The 21797-nt window shown below is 45.0% G+C and overlaps 1 protein-coding gene across 6 annotated transcripts in view; it reads left to right on the top strand.

Moving 5' to 3' along the window:
• LOC105280265 overlaps window positions 1–21797 on the top strand; it is an 85984-nt gene that overhangs the window by 43050 nt on the left and 21137 nt on the right. For all 6 annotated transcript variants that reach the window (XM_011340641.3, XM_011340631.3, XM_011340650.3 and 3 more), the window contains 13 exons: window positions 3088–3222; window positions 3772–3930; window positions 6293–6469; window positions 6633–6858; window positions 7036–7337; window positions 7599–7823; window positions 7907–8080; window positions 8198–8359; window positions 8482–8724; window positions 8858–9088; window positions 18307–18409; window positions 19117–20393; window positions 20475–21076. In XM_011340641.3, coding sequence (XP_011338943.1) covers window positions 3088–3222; window positions 3772–3930; window positions 6293–6469; window positions 6633–6858; window positions 7036–7337; window positions 7599–7823; window positions 7907–8080; window positions 8198–8359; window positions 8482–8724; window positions 8858–9088; window positions 18307–18409; window positions 19117–20393; window positions 20475–21076 — 4016 coding nt within the window. The remainder of the gene's footprint in view (window positions 1–3087; window positions 3223–3771; window positions 3931–6292; window positions 6470–6632; window positions 6859–7035; window positions 7338–7598; window positions 7824–7906; window positions 8081–8197; window positions 8360–8481; window positions 8725–8857; window positions 9089–18306; window positions 18410–19116; window positions 20394–20474; window positions 21077–21797) is intronic.

The following is a 21797-nucleotide window of genomic DNA, read 5'->3' as shown; positions in this document are numbered from 1 at the left end:
TCCGTAGCGGTTCCTCGACATTCGATATATCTAGCGGGTTTTTTCAATAGTAGATAAATTGAACGCCCATTCGGTTTTCTCCTCCCGGTCCCTGCTACTCCTCTTGTCTACGGGTGCGATAATAGGAACAGCGACGGCGGGCGGCTGCGACGGAAATAGAATTATCGGTAAAGAGTTTCGCTGACGCTCTCCAAGCAATGCCGGCTCTCCGCAGGCAAGGTTCGCGTGATCTTTAAAATTTATCGTCCATTATCGGCGCGAGAAACCGTAGAAACCGTCCATCTCCGTGACGATGCCATTTCGATGGAACACTTAATCGTAACAAATTGACGCTTCCCTCGTTCGGATTAGATCTACGAGCCTACATACATGCCCCCTTCAACGTTACCGCAACGATCAATTTTGTCCGACGTGGAAATGGAACAATTTACGAATTAACACTTGTGCCGCGTTGCTTCAAGTCCGCACATCCGTTATATTGTCCATGATATATCGCGAGAGAGTGCTCGTGAAGCGGACAAATTCAATTCCCGAGTGTAGCAGTATTCTTGGATATCAGCTTAAAGGTACTAGCTTAAAGAACAAAGTTTTATTGGAAATAATGTCTTAAAACAGCTGTTCTTAAAACGAAGAAGAACAACGATAATAATATAATATTTCTCTCGCTAGAAGCGCAGCTTCCTAGAGGAAGAGGCTTATCGCTTACTTCGAAACTGATTCCGGTCTGCGACGAACGATTATCGGACGGAACTTTGTTCCGGTCCCCCGGGTACACTGACGTGACGCGAATGCGGGATGGCAGCGTCGCCGGCACCGCCGTGCGAATTTTGCAGCTCCGCGACCCGGCAAATGCGCGTCCGGCCGCGTGTTTAATCTTTCATTAGCGTAAGTGCACCACCCATCGTGCACGCACACACGTGCCGTAGACACCCGCAATGTAAATCACCCTCAGGGCCTCGTCTCTCTTCCTCCCCCCCTCTCTCTCTCTTTCTCTAGTTCTCTCTACCTGTCTCTCCGCCCCCTCTTTATCTTTCCTCTCTTTCCCTGTCTCGACTCGTAGTGGTTCCTGATCCGGTCCAGCGAGAGAACGAGAATGAACCGGAAATCCCCTCGTCGGATTCACCGATGCAATCCACGGCACGTGTATACCTCCACCCCCATCCTCGCATAAGCCTCCTGTTTGCGCGGAGCAATTACCAGGTCATAAAAAATTGATCGGATCGCGTTCCAACGAGCCAATAACTCTGCCCGCGTGCTTCTCCCTTTTCTCTCCCTCGCCCCTTCATCCCCGTTAATCCCAGAAACGTCTGAGCGCGGCGGCGCGGGCAGCCGCCACTCGGTAAAAACGCTTTAATTAAATCCGGCCGATTGTTTGACGCGTCGGCCGCCCGTAAAAGGCAAATTGGAACGCGGTGTGCCGATTGCGCCGGCGGAGATCTCGAACTTTGCAATGCGATAACGAGCAGCTCTAACAGGTCCCTGCTACTCGCGACTTCATCCGCTCGCGTATTTCAGGAGGATAGGGGGAGGGGATCTGGAAATGAAAGGATTATCCCGGACGATGAATGAAGTATGCGATATCGTACGCCAGAACGGCCGCTTTGCGACGAGGAGGACGCGGGGACGTGATCCTGACACAATTAAATCTCATTAAATTTTTCGACAATGGCGCGACATCACCGGAGCATATGCCGGAGCAAGCAGATGAAAAATTGATCGGAAATCTTGGCCATGATCCAACGGAAGCTTTCGCTATCCGCTCGCTTCCTGTAAGAGCTATCGGAAATCGAAACGTTAATATTAAATAGATCGTTAATTATGGGCCGTGGATGATAACGGTGCACACCCCGGGGAACCAATCAGATTTAATGATGTAATATATTGTGGGCAGAGATTACTGCGTTGCTTCTGTACTTGCTGCCCTATTGATTGTAGAGGGACTATTTGTACACTAAAGCCCTCACGTCATCCCGCCGGAGCAATCAAACTCGTCGTGGATTGATTAAAGTCGAATTTAATCGACACTGATTTAACGCTAATCCCGAGTAAATAATGATCTCTATATTACCTATATTAGAGGATAACGCATAAATATTGTAGAAGCAATTGCATATTCCGCACGATCTGGTCGTATAAGCGTTTCAATAAATTATTATTTACGGATTTTCGAAAGATTATTATAATCCTATAATATTGATTAAAAATTTATGATTTCCCAATTGTTCTTACGATGCAAAGCTGTTAAATATTCTGCTCATGTTTAAGCTTATTTATATTTAAATTATGTTTGGCAACACGACTTTGTAGTTGTTTTCAATCATCTTGAGAAAATTATTAAGATAGGCTTGCAAACTCTGGCGTATCTGAAAAAAGTTGTGGAAATTACATTTCAGCTAAATCAGCCTTTACGTGACTTGTATTGAATTGATAAATCGAATTTATCATCGTTACTAAAAGAGGCCCGTGTAATCTTCGTTCCGTTAAGTTCGTTAAAAATATTCCGTGGCAAGATAGATGCCGCGCACCGTCATTACCCTCATTTTCCACCATCGTATTTCATCCTCATTAGCCCTTTCTTTTTGCGGCATAAGTTGTTAGCATCGTTAGCATCAAGAACGCGTATGAAGTATGGAAAGTCTTTGTAAAAAATGCCTCATAGAGAACGTTCTTGCAATTAATATTGTGGAATTGATGTCTATGATTTTATTAGTAAGACAATTCTGTTTATTATCTGCATTAAACATATATTTTACGAGTAACCTTTTAATTAAACCTCTCGAGAAGCTCGCAATTTAATCACGCATCTTGAAATGATTGAATCACCAATCATTTGAATTGAATCATCACGATCAAGCCTGTATTAAAATTAAAGGGATGGAAGAAGGAAGATCTTTGTCCCTTTGTATTCTTTATGATTAATGGATTGGTTCAATGATTGCAATAAAATCTCGCTAATAATGCGGATGCCGACAATTTGAATTCCATTGTGTCGTTCGACCATCCGAGAGTGAAGTATTCATCGATATTATGAAAGTTTTTTAATAAAAGGCAGGATTTCTGATCCCACTGCGACTTTTTCTTTTGCAGTTGAATACGGAATGGGCTCAAGTTGAAGTGATAAACCTAATAAACGATGGCAGCGGTCTTGGATTCGGCATCATCGGCGGCCGTAGCACTGGCGTCGTCGTTAAAACCATTCTTCCTGGAGGAGTCGCTGATCGCGTAAGGAAATTGGAAATTTATATCTTTTTTTCAGAAGCGATTTAAATTCCAAAATTTTTGGCGATATTTATGATGCAACTACAGTTTGCGGTTTTGTGCTTTTGCGAAACTATTAATATACAAATCCTCACTGTCATAGTCGCGGTACTTTGTTACATTAATTTCTTACTTTTATTATGGTCTTTTAACTCTTCCGACTAGTAGATATCTCTTCATTAATCATGGACTTAACTCTTGACAAGTTGCTCGCTTAATCATATCGTCCGCGTCTATCAGTTATCTTCTCTCACATTTTTCTTCTTGCTCGCCTCAAACTTGTACGTTGTTTATATTTATTCACACATTGAGGAGTCGAGAATGAGTTTGCACGTAACGCGAGCGGACCTGCGGATTTAATTTTTGCGCGAAAAATACTCAATCAGCTGAGAGTGTTGGCAGAGAGGCGGACGAGAAAGCGCAAAAGGGCGAGAAAAATCCGGGACGTCAACGTTTGCTCTCTGGATGACAGTCGCGGAAATTAAATGCTTCTTGTCGCATTGTGTGCCGCAGGATAATCGGCTCCAGAGCGGGGACCACATATTGCAGATCGGCGATGTCAATCTCCGCGGGATGGGAAGCGAACAAGTTGCCGCGGTTTTACGTCAATCGGGCACCCACGTGCGACTCGTCGTCGCCCGACCTGTGGAGCCAACTTCGCCAGATTATCAGGTACTCTTGCCTCCACGATCCCGCGATCACGGTTAATTACGCGATACCGTCTTGTCTCTCGTTTCCTCCAGGCATCCAGGTATCGTCGACAACTTTGCTAACTAGCTAACTACCTTGTCTTGATATTATTATAGAAATTTATACCCCCGCTATCTTTTTTCGAGCGCAGCTTGAGAGCTTGCAAGTAAGAGAGGATGCATAAAATAGTATCGTTAAGATTAAGATAACAGCAAAGTTTTACTTGCCTTTTATCCAGACGGAGAACAGTAGGAAGATAAATAATTTTAATGTAGTGCTTTGATTTACTTTTGTTCGTTTTATAAAAGATTCCGTAGCTGTGACACACATTCAAAATGTTCAAGATGTGCATCCTCGTTTCGTAAGGAGCATTTCGTCGCTTCCATTCTGACGTGTACTTACTGTGCGCAATTTAGCCCTCCTCTTAGGAACAAGTCGCACGCTTTCTCGCCGTAAGAACCCTCGCGCGAACCCCGGTCGCCGCACGTTTAAGTGAGCTGTGCAATAAGTTTAAAACTCGGTCCATTTGTCAGCTCGCGCAAATTAGACGCGAAACATTCCCGCATCTGGCGCGAGGCTGCACATTTAAAGCAGCCGAGTTGGATGCTGCGAGCCCAATGCGAGGGTTCAAGGCGCGGATCCACCGTGTGTCCGGAGATTGATGGCGCGGCTCGGTGGCGGCTCGCGTACGTCACTGTCAAGGCTTCACCCTCATCCACCCCTTATTGACTATCGCGGGCAGGACCGGTAGGGTTCACGCACGAAATCGCGGATTTAGATTGCCGGCCATTACGACCGCCATACATTACTGATACCCGGCGACTGCAACGGGATCGATATCGCCCGCGGGAGAACACTCGCGCCGAGGATCTCGCTCGAGGTCGCGCCGAGTGACGGCGAGGTCGCGACAGAAAAATGCACTGGGGTCCACGTCGAGTCCTAGTCGCGAGCAGCGACGGCCGAGAATTGTAATTCGAGGATTATGAATAATGCACGAGGTATCTCGCGCGGGTGACGGTTCTATTATTCTAGCTGTAACCGCAACCGTGTCCCGAAACCGACGGATGGACCGGTTGGAGTTTCTCGTGCGCTGGCGTAGAATCGCGCCCTGAGGACGGCAACTGACTCGATGCCGGGGAAATTACAGTTAAAATTCCGGCGACGAGGACGAGCCATGCGGCCCGAGTTTATCTCGCGCAATAAATGAGTCGTTTTCGCGCGTGGCGCGCGAGAAGCGTCGGGACGGACTCGCCGGGCTTTAATAATTAACTTTTGAATGTATCTCCGGTTTCCGCAGTAATTGAAACTGCGCGCTTTAAACGTGGGCGAGCAGCCGCCGAGAACAGCGTATTCTCATTATTTATTTGCGCGGCGTAAGCGAGCGAGCAAACGTATAAATACGCCAAAGTACGTATTCGCCTGTAACTCGACTTTTTCAAAAGCGAAGTTTGCTCTGCCGGTTCCGCTCACCCACGCCTGCAAGTTTTATTCGCGCCTGATCGATATTTATATCCCGTGCCGCGTATAATTCGGCCGCCGTTCTCCGCGCGAATATTAAACACCCGGTCGACCCGCTGTGTCATCAGCTATGGAACAAACGCTTCCGGTGAATGTTTTGTTGAAAGGGTTGTAACAAACCGTCCCCCGGTTGCTTGTCGACTTGTAAATATCACTTGTTGAGGCCTGATAAAATTCCCTCGAGGTCCTGCCCGCACTGTTGCGAAGCGAGGTGCCATAAAATCCGCGTATCCACGTGACACACAATCCGGTGCCTCTGTAAAAATAAAAAAATAGAGGAAAATGTTGAAAATGATGTGTTAGGCAGCTTTGACGCATTCCGTGAACGGAATGTTTTAATTCTCAATTGATCAAAAAAATAGTAGTCGGGATGATATTTTTCCGGTCCAATGATACGTGTTATTTTTTTTCATTTCGCTCGTTCGATGAAATTTTGCTTTCATAACTGTGGAGATAAAGTCAATAAGTACACACATATACGCACGCTGTTCCGCGGCGTTGTATGGAGGCTTAAAATTGCATAATGTCATTTTTATCCTACACACGTAACGTCATTGTTATTCCACGCACAATCCTCCGGTAATCCGCGTGAAGAATTCCACGAGATTTTGCGGAAAAGCTAGGAATAGTCGACGTTTCTATCTAGTCGGGGATAGAATTGAAATTCCTGTATACGATTGGAAATTCAAAATCCCGGAGAAAGATCGCTACCCTCGCGCAAGCATAGAAAGAGAAAGATGCGTTTCTATAACTTCATGGGGTGGATGGCGATGGGTGCGCAGCGCGTTGAGCTCGCATAAAAATTCCTCGTGTCCGATGCTTGCAGGCCCTCGGAAGTCACGCTCCGATCGTCCCCACGAAAATCCTTGGGGATCCGGACGAGCTGGACAGACACCTGGTGCACAGCGTTCCGGAGAGCTACAACATGCGACACGTGCAGGGGGGCGACACGAGCTACGACAACGGTTACATGTACTCACAGGAGTCCGACATTGAAATGCACGTAAGTGTCGTGCGAGACGCAGCTGGTTAAGACAGGTCGGTAGTATTCTCTTGGCTCTTGCTGCTTTTCCTGTTTCCTCTCGTTAGTTCTCTGTTTGTCCTCGTCGCGAAGCATATTGTTGTCATTGAACGAAGCACGAAGAAAGTTTCTTTCCTTTCCCCAGGCAAGACCCGGTCTCATCATGGATGTGGTACGCAACCCAATGCCAATTGGCGCGATGCCAGTTATACCGGCGGTGCCACTTCCGGTGCAGCTCCAGGACCTGCCGGTGCTCACCATGGAGCCCCTCGACATTAATTCACTGCCAGAAATGGAGCGCTTCACGGTCGAACTTACGAAGGACATTTACGGCCTTGGGATCACTATCGCCGGATACGTATGCGAGAAAGGTACTGGAAAGCCGAGGATGCTTCTGGCATTTCACTGCTGAAAACGCCAAAATAACTGTGAGAAATGTGTTTGCGCCGCAAAGTAGCCGGGAAAGTACGTCGCGGCGCCAACATTGTTGATACAGCGATATTGATCGGGTGACATCTTTACGGACGAAAACTCTCAATTTTTTGCAGAGGAGCTCTCTGGCATCTTCGTGAAGAGCATCAGCGAGGGTAGCGCGGCTGACTTGAGCAATAAGATCCAGATTAACGATCGGATAGTCGAGGTGGACGGGCACTCCCTGCAGGGTTACACTAATCATGAGGCTGTAGAGGTGTTGAGACGTACGGGGCAAACGGTGTCCCTTTGCTTGGAGCGATACCTGCGTGGACCAAAGTTCGAACAGCTTCAGCAAGCGATCGCCGCGAGCGAGTTGAGACCGCCACAGCCGAGTTCACCGTCGATAACGAGCCTACCCAGTTTCCCGATGAGCGCGGTACGTTTCCTCCGTTCACCCAGCGGACTGAAAATGGATCGGAGACAGAGAATTATTTATAAAATTAAAAAAATGTACAACTTGGAGTCGTCAGTTGCACCGACAAAACCGCTGTTGCTGGTTTTGTCACGTTCGCTCGCGACTCAAACTTGATATCAATTTTTACCTGTCGCGCGCATCGTGAATCTTTTACAAACCATAAAAACTGAAGTCATGTTATATTCCTGGTATATTCATACCTGTATTTGCTCCGTTCCGCAGGACGGAGAAACGACAACCGAGATAGAGCCGGAGGGCGAGTCCCATACCACCGTGGACAGCGCGGTACTGCAGGAAGGAGAGCGTTTACGATCGTCGGATGAGCAAGACGAGGCGACCAACGTGGAGGCTCTGTTGAGCGATCCATCGAGTGAGCTCACACCGCAAATTCGCGCGGCGATCAAGGCAAAGTGGCAAAAGATTGTCGGACCCGACACCGAGATAGTGGTGAGTGCCTGATGCGATCGATTAACGAGACGGGAGTGCGCCGACAAGGAGAGTTACTTCGTTTGACTTTTCCGTTCGACTAGGTCGCTCAGCTGAAGAAGTTCGCCGAGGGTAGTGGTCTCGGAATCAGCCTGGAGGGAACGGTGGATGTGGAGAACGGTCAGGAAGTGAGGCCTCATCATTACATACGTTCGATCCTGCCGGAAGGCCCTGTCGGACAAAACGGCACATTGCGCTCTGGCGACGAGCTACTAGAGGTTACCGAATTTCTATATATTCGTTTCGCGACAAAGCTAAGTCTGTAGTCTCTCTCGGTCCGTAGCGTTCGCTGAAATGAGCGACATGGCTGAGACCGATATCGTGCTCTTTTGAAGGTAAACGGCTATCGCTTATTGGGCATCAATCACATGGAAGTTGTCAGCGTGCTGAAGGAGTTGCCTATACACGTTCGCATGGTATGTGGAAGGAACATCGCCTCGCAGGATCCGCTCTGTCCCATCGACACTGCTCAACATCAGGCTGCTTTCCAGACCAGAGTGAGTAGAGAGTAGAGAGTGACCCAGTGCGGCGATGCACGCCGTCAGTGAGTCAGTCAGTGAGTCATCGTAAAGTCGCGTCTTTAAGAACCGCCGCGAGTACCGTCCGCGTTCTCCCGTAGAGCATCCTCGGCGGGTCTCTGCAGAATCTGTTGCCCACGATGGACCGTCTCGTGAAGGCAAAGTCGGACGGTTCCCTGGCTTCGACGACGACCACGGCTACGGTGACCGACGCGAGTCTAAACAAAATGAAGTCGCGCTCACTGGAACCGCTGACCGGTCTGGCGATGTGGAGCTCCGAGCCGCAAATAATCGAATTGGTTAAAGGAGAGAGGGGCCTTGGGTTCTCCATTTTGGATTATCAGGTGCGACCGGTTGTGTTCCTTTCGTAACTCCTCGCGTAACTCTTCGCGACTTTCTTCCTAACGACCCTAAGCGTAATGCGACGACGATCTGATCTGATTTGTTTCTCTTTTTCCGCTCGTTCCGCTTTTCTAGGATCCAATGAACCCCAACGAAACTGTGATAGTAATACGATCGCTCGTGCCTGGCGGCGTGGCACAGGTCGACGGGCAGTTAATACCGGGCGATCGGCTTCTGTTCGTGAACGACATCGCATTAGAGAACGCAACACTGGACCAGGCCGTGCAGGCCCTCAAAGGCGCCCCGAAGGGGACCGTTCGCATCGGCGTAGCCAAGCCGCTGCCAATACCAGACAGTATTGTCCAGGTGAGCGATCAGGACGAGCGGATCGAGGCTGAGAGAGATAGAGACGCCGTGGCGGCGACCGCTTGCTCAATCGTCGATAGCCACAAGCAGAGACGGGAGTATTTCCGCGAGCGTAAGATTAACGTAACCGAGCCGCCTCACATGGATTTGATCGAAGGCCTGAAGCATCAGCACAACCTCGTCAAATCTGAGAGTTTTTAACTAGGTCGCGCCAAATCGGAGGAGTAGGCTCAAGGCTCTTGCCTCTGCTAAATTTCACCGCGTGTCTTCGAGACGGTCGACGTACGCACAATTATTCCAATTATTCTCAGTTCGTCTCGTTGATCATCTTGTTTGAACCGCGTACGCGTGCCACGTACGAGCACATCGCATAAGCCAATCCCACGTATATTACTCTCTCGTTGATTAAAATAGAAAACGTAAAGCACGTGCGCACGAATCGCGAATGCGAATTCCCTCAACGGGATTCCGTCCCGATGAGAGCGAGAAACGAGCTCGTTCCCCGCATTTCATCACGTATCAAACGGCATTATATTACATCTGAATGTTGTTCAACGAGAGTGAAAAGCATGAAACACTTGTGTATCACAATTTTTGTATGTCGGAGACCGTAAAAAAATTACGATAGAATTGTCTGTCATCGTCATGTGTGTTATTTTTCATTGTTATTTTTATTGCGCGCACGCATAAGCACGCGTCGGCTGGTGAAACCTGGCAGAGCGAAATCTCGCGGGAAATAATTGGCGCTGGCATGACGTTAAAGGATAAAGACAACACTTTAATGCTTGCCGTGTTCGTGCGACTGCTTCACAAGACACCAAAGCCTAAATTTAGCACATTTATATAATACGGAAAAACGAGATATTGTGAAATCGTGTGTCGGGATTTTTTTAGAGTGATCATAATTTGCAGAGAGTTCACTCGTAGGTCTGCATGATGTAGCTCGTTTATGTTAAGTCCTCCGTCGTCGTCTCGTATATTTAGAGAAGCACAAGTATACACTTTATACTTAGGTATATTCTTATGTTAATATTTTAGATAGACCATTGTAAATGATTTACACATGATGACCGAGCTTCCTTTTTTTTAGATTTTAGATCTGTTAGATATAAACTGCGTTTCATAATAATGATACTTGACGAAACGAATCGAATTTTTAAAGTGCGAAGCGTATCCTAGTTTGTAGTATGTATCATTGATGTCTGTCACACAAAGTGAACGTAAAGTTTATCCCGCCGAATGTGTGGAGTCAACATTAATTAATATTCACGCATATATATCCACCGCAGCGCACCAAGACGCGTTTAAATGTGCTTTGCATCCCAAACTGTGTTAATCTGTGTGTTTTTAAGTTGAGTCACTTTTTTGTACTTTATTCCCACTGCCACTTCGTATTGAATTTTCGTTTTTGTGATCACGGCACACTACGAGAGGCCGAAAGTCGTCTTGGCAAGTACTGAGACTGCAATTAATCGCTGCGCGACTTTTAGCAGCTGCAGCCCACTTGGCAAGAGGCGCCGATTGTTGTTGTTTCGTTTACAAGTATTATATAATTCGGTGTGTACGATGGCGTGTCTGCCTCGTCAGAGTACAACAGGATGGTAGCGAGTGCAGCTCGAATAAAAATGAATGCATCTAGCTGAGTGCACGAGCCACAAGTGCAATACATCGGAAACAAAATTAAATAAAATTTTATAATGTGCATGTGTGTACACCAATAAATAGGGTGTCGTATATGTGTCGTTTTTCTTTTTTTTCTTTGTTTGTCATTGTCCACTTGCCGTTCTCCCTCCGTCCTGATCTTACGTGTTTGTGACATCCCTGTGTTCGTCATCCATGCTTGTTCCGTCATGATTTAATTATTTGCCTTTCATTTCAGCTGGCTCGCGCGCGATACACATATTTCATTTCTAATAATTTAGCAGCATTCTAATATACCGTGCATTTTCTCGCGGCGCGTCCGTACCATTGCAGTCCGGAACATCCATATAAGAAGCCGCCAGTAAAAAACGGCGAAGCCTGAAATTTTACGAGCGTGCAGATCGCCTCGGGCGTTATTCCGATGCGCGCTCGAACGTACGAAATGATTTATGCGGTACCTTCGGACGAGATATACCAGTCGACCGGCGTGTCTTGACGAGCAAATCTTTTTCTCGCTTGGCTTCCGTTTGACTCCCGGCAGAAGGAGACCCCGCGCGCATCTCCCTCGGGATGCGGCCCACGTCGCGGGATTAAGTGAGCTTCATCGCGCGAGGTTTTAAGAGTACTCGCCTCTCGTACGGAGAACAATAAAGAAAGTCAAGGGGAGATCCAATTTCGGGAAATACCTTTCGCGCGTGATTCGTTCACCGAATTGCGGAGCAGGACTCAAATTGTGCCCAAGTGCGTCAGAGTGAGATGATAATTGCGGTAGCGCATGCTTTTCTGCATTTGCGACTCGAGGAGAACGAGTCTTCACGATAAAAGATATATGCTCTCTTATGCAAAAAGAGATGTCCTCTTGCCTAGCGGATTAACAATCTTTCATCTAATGAGAAAAAAATATCAATTTTATATATAAATAGATTTCTTACGTTTTAGAATTAAAAATGATATTCATCATGAAATTACATGCGCATCTTGATGTGTATAATTGCTTCTGTTCAATCTTAACGAGAAACTGATTGACGGAAAGATCAAAAGATCTAGAGCCGCATTATCATTTCTTACATTTTACGTAAAGAGTTGTTTCAACTTGATGATTTTTCTGTAGCCTGCTCCTATGTGATACAATTCGGTCTTGATGCCCAATGAGTTTTGGACGAGTCTCGTATTCTTTTCGCGGTGATTAATTCGGGAGCGAGAGAGAGAGAGAGAGAGTGAGAAAGAGAGAGAGTGAGAAAGAGAGAGAGAGAGAGAGGTAAAAGAGAGAAAGAGAGGTATCTGGCGAACGTGAGACGTGTACGATTATTTCTTCGATTTCTTCGATTCGACGTTGCATCGTCTGAAATGGAGAAAGATACGGTGAACGAGAGCGAGAGAAAGAAAGAGAGAGAGAGAGAGAGAGAGGGGGGGGGGGAGAAAGAGGTTTTCGGTAATAGAGCTCGGTGTTTACCGCGGCTGGCTTTATATTGCCGACCATCGAACTAAGTAAGTACAGAACAAAACGATTGTAATAGTGAATGAAAGTTGCCTGGTAGAGTAGCTGAACAAAACAACTTTATTGCATTCGATTGACTTCTCTCACATGTTTCCAAAATTCTTTCAAACTCACGAGAACACACACGACCGTACTAGTGATCTTTGTTTAGCAAGTTGCGTTCGTTTTGAGGAATTATGTTTCTTCCTTACATCTACTATGTCACATCTGCCATCTGTCTCTTTGCAGTCGGGCGAATACGAGAAAAATAGAGAGAAAGAGAGAGTGAGAAAGGAGAGCGAAAATGAAAGCGCGCGCGAGAGAGAGAAAGATATATGTACGTGTATAGAGAAAGAATAGTTTTTTTTTTAAGCAGAAAGAAAGCAGTAGATATACGTAGTAGAAAAAGAAACGTGAGATATCCGAGACAAGTGAATGGAAAATTTGAATAGGAAATGCGAGTGTGAAACACGTGGATGCGAGACAGACGGAAAGAAAGAGAGAGAGAGTGAGAAACTGACACTGATTGTGAGAAAAGACAAGACAGGTGGTAGAGGATGAACGAGAGAGAAATGCAAGGAAAACGCGTGAAAAAGAGTGATTCGTGCCACCGGCAAAAGTAATAGCCCGAGTAAGAGAAAAAAAAGAGACGAAAGAGTGAAAAAAAGAGAGGAAAAGAAAAGACAGTAGAAATCGAGAGAACGTAACGAGGCAAGTAAAGATCAAGTACACGTTGAACGATATAAGTCTCCGATTTGTTTATCTTCTTATTTTTTCTTCTTCCTGTTTCGTTTTTCTTTCTCTCTTTATTTCTTCCCTTCTTTTGACTGTGTCGCCTTTTCCTTTTCGCTGTCTCTCAGACCTCTTTAACAATTTTTAACCGAACTCTCACAAGCAAGCTCGTATGTCAAACTTTTCGCCTTTTTGTAGAGCTCTACTACCATTCCACTACTGTCTACTACTCACTGGCACCTTTCTTCACTATTATCAAGAGGCTCGTGTGGGGATCGATACATGCGTTTACTACTTACTCGCAACCTGTTTATACCTGAACTCTTCCGACCGCCTTCCCGATACTCGAACTACTTCGAACGGGCGAACGGATGGTACATAAGCCTCGAGATGGTAGCCTCGCTGGGATATCTGAGCCGCAAGTTACGTAATAAAAATCGATTCTTCTCCAGGCTTCCTTTTTACTTCACCGCTTAGAACGTGAAGCTCTTGTTACTATCTTTAGAGCCGAGTCTCGAAGGCACGCGAGAGTCACGATTAATTATTCTCATATTTGCTGTCGTCATTAACGTTACTGTTACCATTAGCGTACTTGTGTGATCGTCATCGTTCTTACTGTCGTTGCCGTTATCATTTCTGTGTTTTTTTATCGTTCTTTTCTTTTTTTTTCTTTTTTTTTGGTCATTACTGTCGATGTCATTAATGTCGCTGTCGTTCTCGTTGTTCTCTGCCCTCCCTTCTTCTCTCCGTCACTGTGTGTGCATAGTGTCTATCGCGAGCTTTATTTGCGCAGCTGCATAAAACGTTAACGTGGGATCCCCATGACCCGCACACGCGTAAGAATAATCCCAGAAAAGTTTTCTTGCCGGCGCGAGCGCTGAATGCAACTTTAGACTTCAAGGATGCACGATCCAAGTTTCTCCTTTGGTCTTCGTTGCCAATCGTTTGTATTTATTTGATGGTCACATCAGAGCTGTTTTCCCCCTTGCAAGTGTTTGCTAGAATGGTAATTCGCATACTAGAGAAGAAGAAGAAGACGTGGCGAACGTGCGTCACTGTTCTAGATCTACCTGTCGTGTTGTAGCATGCTTGGAATTTCTTGCTTTGTAGAGCAGGCTATTTATTTCAATGTTAAGTGCAACTCATTCATAACACGGTCGCAATCTGTACCGCGCGACGTTGAAATAAGTATCAGCAATCGTGCTTTAAGAATCGCGACTCGAAACGTTCGCTAAAAATCTTCTAAAAAGCTTTCTGTTGAATTGGCTGTCGCGAGAACAGAGAGATCGTGCATTCCCGTTCGTGTAACAAAAACGCGATGCATAAACTCGCTGCGGACAAAGACATTTTCCGCCGAAAGTCGTCCGAAAAATTACGCAATCGAAGTGAAATGAATAAAACTAGAGAAAAAATCCTCTCTACCGGGTAAAGCAAGATGAGTGACAATAATTAAATTAATGAACGCGGTCGAGGACATTCGAAGAAAAGATATTGCGCGCGCAACTACCGTTATATTACAATTCTGAGGAAATATAAATATAAAAAATATAACGGCAAAATGAAAGGTCTTTCTACGTGCATTGTGACAACGGGACTGCGCGAGTGTACGTCTTCTTTAAAGTGCGCTGACGCACATTTGTCGTGTCTCTATTCTTGAAGAACCCGAGGGAAAAGTTTGCGGAAAAGTTCTTCACGATTCCCTTGCCGCGCAACTTTCTGCCGGCGTCCCTCGGCCGGCAAGATACAACTCTTTGTCGAAGCATATCGCAGTCCGCGGTTATTACGTAAGTCGCTCGTTCTTATCAAGGCACCTGCGTCCACAGGTGCATTTATTGGGACCACGCTCGTGTGTCTATGTGTGTATATGGGTGGGTGTATGTACATCTTGCTTGTGTGTCTCCCACGCGCTTTTATTCTCATTACCATGAGACAAATTTCTGCCTCACCCCGGTGCTATTATTTAGCCAGTGATAGATACGCAGATAGCTGCTCGACTCGTTCGCTAGGAAAACGAGGTCCGACTTAACTTCGGGATTTATTGTTGCGCATATTTCTCTTCTGGAACATGAACTTTACGCCAGTCTCTATTCTAGAAAAATTTGAGATATTGCTCCGCGTCTGTTAATGTTGGATCTTCTGGAATATTTCATAATATGTTCTTTGTATAATTGATAGATACACGTGCCATTTATTTTCGCTTACGGTTTTCATATTTCTCTGCAAATGTTTTCACATTTCTGCAAAAAATGTGTGTGACGTCTGAAGTACTTTTAGTAGCTGCTAGTGACTGAATGCATATCTTACTCTTCTTTCTTCATGTATCTTTATGTGTAAAATATTAAATAAATATTGTATTGTATATGAATGTATCGATTCGTCGTCCTCTGTTCCCATCGTGCGTTTCGCACTTGCCAAACGCACATACGATCGAATCTGTCCATTCTAGAAATACTTTCTATGTATGTATGTATGTATCTTTCCCTCATGCATCTTTCCCACATCTTTCTAAAATTCGAGCATTTCATTTCGCATACAAACCGCGTGAAAGAATACTGAGAAGGATAGAGCCATAGTGAGACGTTAGTGCGCTTCGTAGATCTTAGCGAGAGAATGTCGCGTGGTAAAAATTTACTCTGTCGAAAATACTGTAAGTCACGTGTATACCCATACACGTATGTCTCACTAATTATGGTATTTCTGTTTGCTTTTTCAGAGCGAGGCATAAGCGCCGAGGCGGACGCATTCCCGATGCGAGTTATATACGTTTACCGCAGTTACCGACCAAAAAGAAAAGAAACCAAAAGAAATAGAAAATAAATAACAAGTTACCATGATTAAGCACCACGTCCTCGTTTATGCCCATTTTAATAATGACAGTTGGTTATTTACTCAGAAAGAAAGGGAGCACACAAGGAGCGAACTCGATGTAATTTCATACGCGCGTACGTTGCGAGCGCAAAAGAGAAAAGAGAAACCGAATGTCCCGTCCTTTCGTTTGTCCGAGATTCTTCTCCCTTTCGCTAATATTCTGAGCTTAATGACTTAATCTATGGGTAATTAACATGATCGACGATGTTCAATCGACGATGTTCTCTTGATTTTCACGTCGATATTGAACCTTCACTTGTTACGTAAGGAATTCTCGTACAACGTACCAAATCAAACGACTTTTAATGACGACGATTTTGTAATTTCCTTCTTTCTCGGCCTTGCCATTCTTGATGTATTTAAAGTTTCACGATCGTTATGAAAATGTATCATTAACTTTGTTACATTTTATCAGAAATATAGAAATATACCGAAAGCATGATACAGAAAGATGTTAATGTGGAATATTTTTGCCAATTGTTGCCCGAATTATTGTTTTACAGCGTTTTGTCCTCGAGAGATTTCACTTTGTGAAATCGCTGTCTTATAACATTGTTATTGCCAACATTGCGGTAACATTGTTAATACCATTCATTAATTAATTAAAACCCTCAATATTTAATACAAGTTTTCACTGTATTTACGTATTTATAATACGTACGTAATTACAGAAAATCGTGCTTAAAACACGAACTTATTTATGAACCTATTTATGTAATGAACAATTACTTTGCAATCAATAATTTGGAAAATCACACCGTTATAAATTTATGCGATTGTAAATTTGCGCCATTATAATTTACATATTTACACGGTGCATCATTACTGCATTTTCACGAAAAATAGACTGATAAAATAATATGGATGTTCCGTAATGCAACTGGTACTCTCGACACGAATCCGTCATTGTTAGTGGCGTATCAAACTGCATGAATCAGATGATAATCTCGGAAATATATGAATATATGAAATTGCTATATAACATAGGTAAGTCTCCATATTTCTTTCTGTTACGCTGTTCGCATATTTATATAAATTGCTATTATTCCTATATTAACTTATTTTATTTAGGTATCCTTAAGTATCTTTTTTTGTTAATAACTGGGAAAAGTGGCAACTCGTCGTTAAACCTAGAAGAGAATTAATTAATCAATTTCCAAACGCTCGTGCAAGTGCAACTTGCAGAGATGTTCGCCTATCGATTTAAACGGTTTTCGTCCACGAGAAAGATTGGAGAGAACGTCGATAATTTCTTTATCATTCAAGTGCATTAATCGTTACTTGACACGAGTTGATCGAGTTGCTCGATTGGTTCGAAAGAACTGGGTTTGAAAGAAACGAAACGAGCGACGAGCAATTCCTGAGGGTGTTGCGTAACGATGGAAATGATTGCGACGTTGAAATCCGCTTCCCTGTCGTCTAGCGATGCGGTAATCCGTAGACGTAAAACCCCTCGTTCGATCCCTTTCTTAATACCAGCTGAATTAGCTCCTCCTTGATTCGATCAATTATTTAATCGGCTGATGCTCCCTACAATCTAATTTAGTTAACACAGCATGCAAATAAGTGCACGCCCGCAATAAAGATAGCATCTTGTAATCTTCCAATTAGACCGTCTTCTTTAATGAGTCACCGTGTTAATTACGCGAACGCTTATATCTGCATATACTGGAATCGAAACACCGACACTGCATTTCTGACATCTCGACCATCTCCGGCATTCGTTATCCTCAATTTTATTAAAGTGCGATGCAACGCCGTCCTTGCATCGTCGATGTCTATGGATTTCTAGACAATCCTATTTGTATAAAACTATTCCCCTAACTGGATTAGCGGTAACGAAAAGATTACGAAGCAAACATTGTTGAGTAACGCATGTATCTGTATAACGTTCCAAACGACATATCTTACTTTTCCTTTGGAAAATTCAGCCTGAAGCAATCCTCGATAGAGCACAAATCATACACAAGCGCAGATTGCGCTTGGTTATTGATTCCCGTCACAGTGATTTATCACATTGTTTGCGGTACATTATCGAAATTTGTTAATCCATTTAAATTTCTGTATAGATCGAAATTTGCAGAAATCCATATACATGAGACCCCTGATTAACATATCAATACAGTTCAAATGTATCGATGGAATTGTCCTTGTTTTGACATCAATCACAGTTGCGTCAATTAGTTGCATGCTGGCGTGTTAGTGCAGTCGGACATTTACATAAATTTTCATCAGAGAATTGTGCACCGAAAAATATAGAACCCGCAAGCTGCATAAATATTCATTACAAGTATTACGAAATTTATCACGTTTTCTCTCAGTTATAATTGCGGCTTGAAAAATTGTAGTTTTTGTCTTTACGTGCGAATAAACTAGTTCTACTGTTCAGATGTAGAATTTAATATAAATTAGTATGATAGTAATTATTGATATATATGTATATTAATCATATCTAACTTTTATCCCTTTTGCTCGTTTTTTGCGCTGCTCGATTTTGTAGCAGAAGGTAACACCGAAGATCAAACGGAGCAAAAGTTTCCCCAACGAGAGCGAAACCACCGATCGCGCGGCCGAGCTTGAAGACATGCTTTCTTCAAGATCAGGTATGATTCTTTTATTTAATAAATTTTTTTATATAGGTAAAATTTCTGTTTCGATAAGCCGCTGCTCAACGACAATGTATGTCACTGTGTCTTTGCAATTTCTCAGTCCTTTTATGAAAAATCTAGTCTTTTCAAAGCTCTTCCTTTGTGTAGGATGCCGTGTTTTGCTTTAAAAGCGAGTCGTATAAATCATGCTGCATTCAATAACGAGTGTATCCGGGACACGGCCGGTTTCGGACGTTGCTATTGTTCCGAAACGGGGATGTGTCGGGCCGTGTTTCGCGAGACACTATCGTGATTTCTGCACACGAGATCCCTTTCTTCCTCTGACACAAGCGAGATCTTCTTCCGCGCTAGATATATCGTAACGTGGCAATTTGCCATTACTATTCACCGCAGTTTGATATACGGAAACCATTAATTTTGATTTTGTAGCCAGATTAACTTCCTTCACAGATACACACGAAAACGTACCGCGCTGCAACATGCAATATCCTTGCAAGCCTTCCTCCCCCTCCAATCGCTCAAGTAGAGAAATCAATTTATTCTGAACAATTTATTAATATGCGCGTCGACGTTGACGCGAAAACTTATCACTTCAGAAAATTTATCATCTCAAAGATGATTAATCTAAGGATACGATGTAGGTACTTGCGCACTTCGAGCTACTTCACAATAAAAAGTATTCGAGCGTTATTTTTTTGCAGGAATAACCGAAACATCAACGAACAAACCGGAAGTCGATGAGGACGAGGAAGAAGAGCAGTGGAAGGACGCTTCTCCGCTGACGCCGATCTGTAGTCCGGCGCGGCGGCCGGCCAAGCTCCATCATCGAGATAAACGCTCGCCGACCAGATACGTCGACGTTGATAACGACGTCGAGATTATTCACGAGTTCTACCCGACCACGTCGAAGACGATGCTCGAGGAGACGAGCATCGTGTCGTACGGCGGCACGATAATCGTCGAGACTACGAGAATACCCAGGCACACGAAGGACGTGGCGGCGAGGATGGAGAAGGTGGGTCCGAAAGTGAAATTGAAGAAGCAAGCGTCCCTGGAACTAGACCGGGTGCCGCCCGTTCAGGAGGAACCGTCCTCCAGCGCGGAAGAAGTATCCAGGGTGACCGCGACGATGAAATCCTTGCGAGAGACGGAAAAGGCGGAACGCAGAAAGAGCCTGAAGCGTCACAGCAGCGTGGAATCCGAAGGGCGGACGTCTACGTCGCGGGAAACGCTGGAGCGATCGGACACATCGTCGGAGAAGGGCGCCAAGAAGAAGGTCTTCACGGAGAAGGAAGAAGGTAAGAGACGATCGAAGAAGTCGGGGAAGAGGTCAGCCAAGAGCGAGCGCAAGCTGGAGGAAGAGTCGTCGAGGCGGCGGCTGGAATCGCTGGAGGACGAGCCGTATCGACGAACGCGGGAGGAGAGAAAGAGCCTGAAAGAGCAGGAGTGTATCGAGAGGGTGACGGAGTTCCTGACGAGACACAGCATCCCGAGTTACCCGGACATGAGCCTCGTGATGGCGGAGATCACCGTTCCTGAAGTGGTCGACGAGCAATCGGAGCAACGAGTCAAACGTCCATCGGTTATTGGCAGAGAAGAGAAAATTGTGAGCCCCCCAACGGTAGTCGAAACGTCTATTGCGTCGACAAAGAGAAAAGAGAGCCTAAAGAGCGTGCCTGAGACGGTAGAGGAGACGAAGGACTCCCGGAAAGACTCAAAAACGACTGCAAAAGACACTAAGAGACTCTCGGAGAGCAAAAGACAACGGCCAATCTTGGAGCGAACAACGACAATCGTTCCAGACGCTCAACAATCCGAACCGGCGGTTCAAGAGCCTGTAAAGCGTCCTAGCTCATTGAGGAAAAGGCGAGACTCCTTCTCCAGAGAGTCCTCGAGAGAGTCGTTGTTGGAGGAGAAGAAGGGTGTCAGAATCCAAGAGGACGTTCAAGAAATCTTCTTTGAAGATACGAGCGACCAGGTGAGTGAATCGCTGCTTTTCAAAACTATACGACTTTAGCCTTGACTAATTAAATATTAAATCATGTTGCGCACCACACAGGTAACCGACTTGCTGCCGGAAGTTCAACTAGTGACCGCCAGAATCATTACAGCGGAAGAGGCATCCGCTTCAGCTTCGACGCTTCGTTTCGAAGAGGCGACTACTAGAATCGAGATCTACTCGCCGCCGGAAGTAGCAGTGGTTTCCGAGACGGTTAAGGCGAGATTGATGCGGGCACCGTCGCCGGAAGTGGTCGACGTCGCGTCGACGTTGCAGCTGCCCGCCTTGGCGAAATCGACCTCGGAAACTACTTTGACAGAGGAGAAGCTCGAAACCGCCGAAGACCACAAGATCTCTGTGCGAAATCTCAAGCCGGAAATCCTCTTAGATCTGTCGAAAATGTCTGATAACGGCGAGGAGATCGAGGAGACGGGCGAGGACGGCAGGGAAGTCAAAGAGAGGCGACTCAGTAGAACTGGAAGCGAAGGTTCGAAGAGATTGGCTAAAGGCCAGAAGCAGGAAGAGTTTCCTTTCACAATTGGTAGCCTCGCGCAGCCAGACAGACCGCACCTAACGATCCTGCATGAGAGCCTGACGGGAAGTGTCGGAGATATCCCGAGGAAGATTACAGCGGAAGATGCGAAAGAAAGTGCCGCTTCTAGGTAAGATTTCTGTCGTCTTCTTACAGCTCTACAGTTTATAGCCCCCACAAAGCTGATATCTAGGTACATTCGTTCGCGAATGTTCCCATAAATTTTATAGACAACTACATGTTACGTATCTATTTTCTTCAACAAAACTTTCAACTCTGACATTTCTTCCAATAAAGCACTGGTTTTAATATTAATCACCGAAAAAGTTATCAGAGAGATATGCATATTAAAAATAATTAATAGGCAAGTAATTCTGTCGAAGAATTAGTAATTAAAAAAATTAGCTGATATTGACGTATCGACAATGTGTTATTCGCATAATTCTTGTTATCAAGGAAAACGTTCCGGAATGGAATGAATCTTTTATCTTATTGGATACCCGATTACGTCAGAGAATAATTTCGATGATTATTCACATGGACGAAGATCGATCAATGTCACCACGTAGCCGTGGAAAGGGACAACAATTTTGTTTGCAGCATCGTGGATGCGGTCTGTCGATCGAGTTATAAGTTCGAGCGATGTCGTCGCTCGGGGCTTCGAATGTCGATTTACAAACAATGTTTACTCCCCATAGTTTGTCGGTCCCGATTAGGGTTGGATTACACGTATGGCCATAGAAACCCCGAAGTGCTCGTACAATTTACTGAAAATCTAGGTCACCATTAATACGAATGACGAAATGCCTCGCATCCCGAAAATACCGTGCAGGCGTACTGAAAAATTCATC

This window comes from Ooceraea biroi, chromosome 8 (assembly GCF_003672135.1).
Source record: "Ooceraea biroi isolate clonal line C1 chromosome 8, Obir_v5.4, whole genome shotgun sequence".
In the NCBI taxonomy this organism is placed as follows: domain Eukaryota; kingdom Metazoa; phylum Arthropoda; class Insecta; order Hymenoptera; family Formicidae; genus Ooceraea; species Ooceraea biroi.
This window is presented reverse-complemented; position numbering and strand designations above follow the sequence as displayed.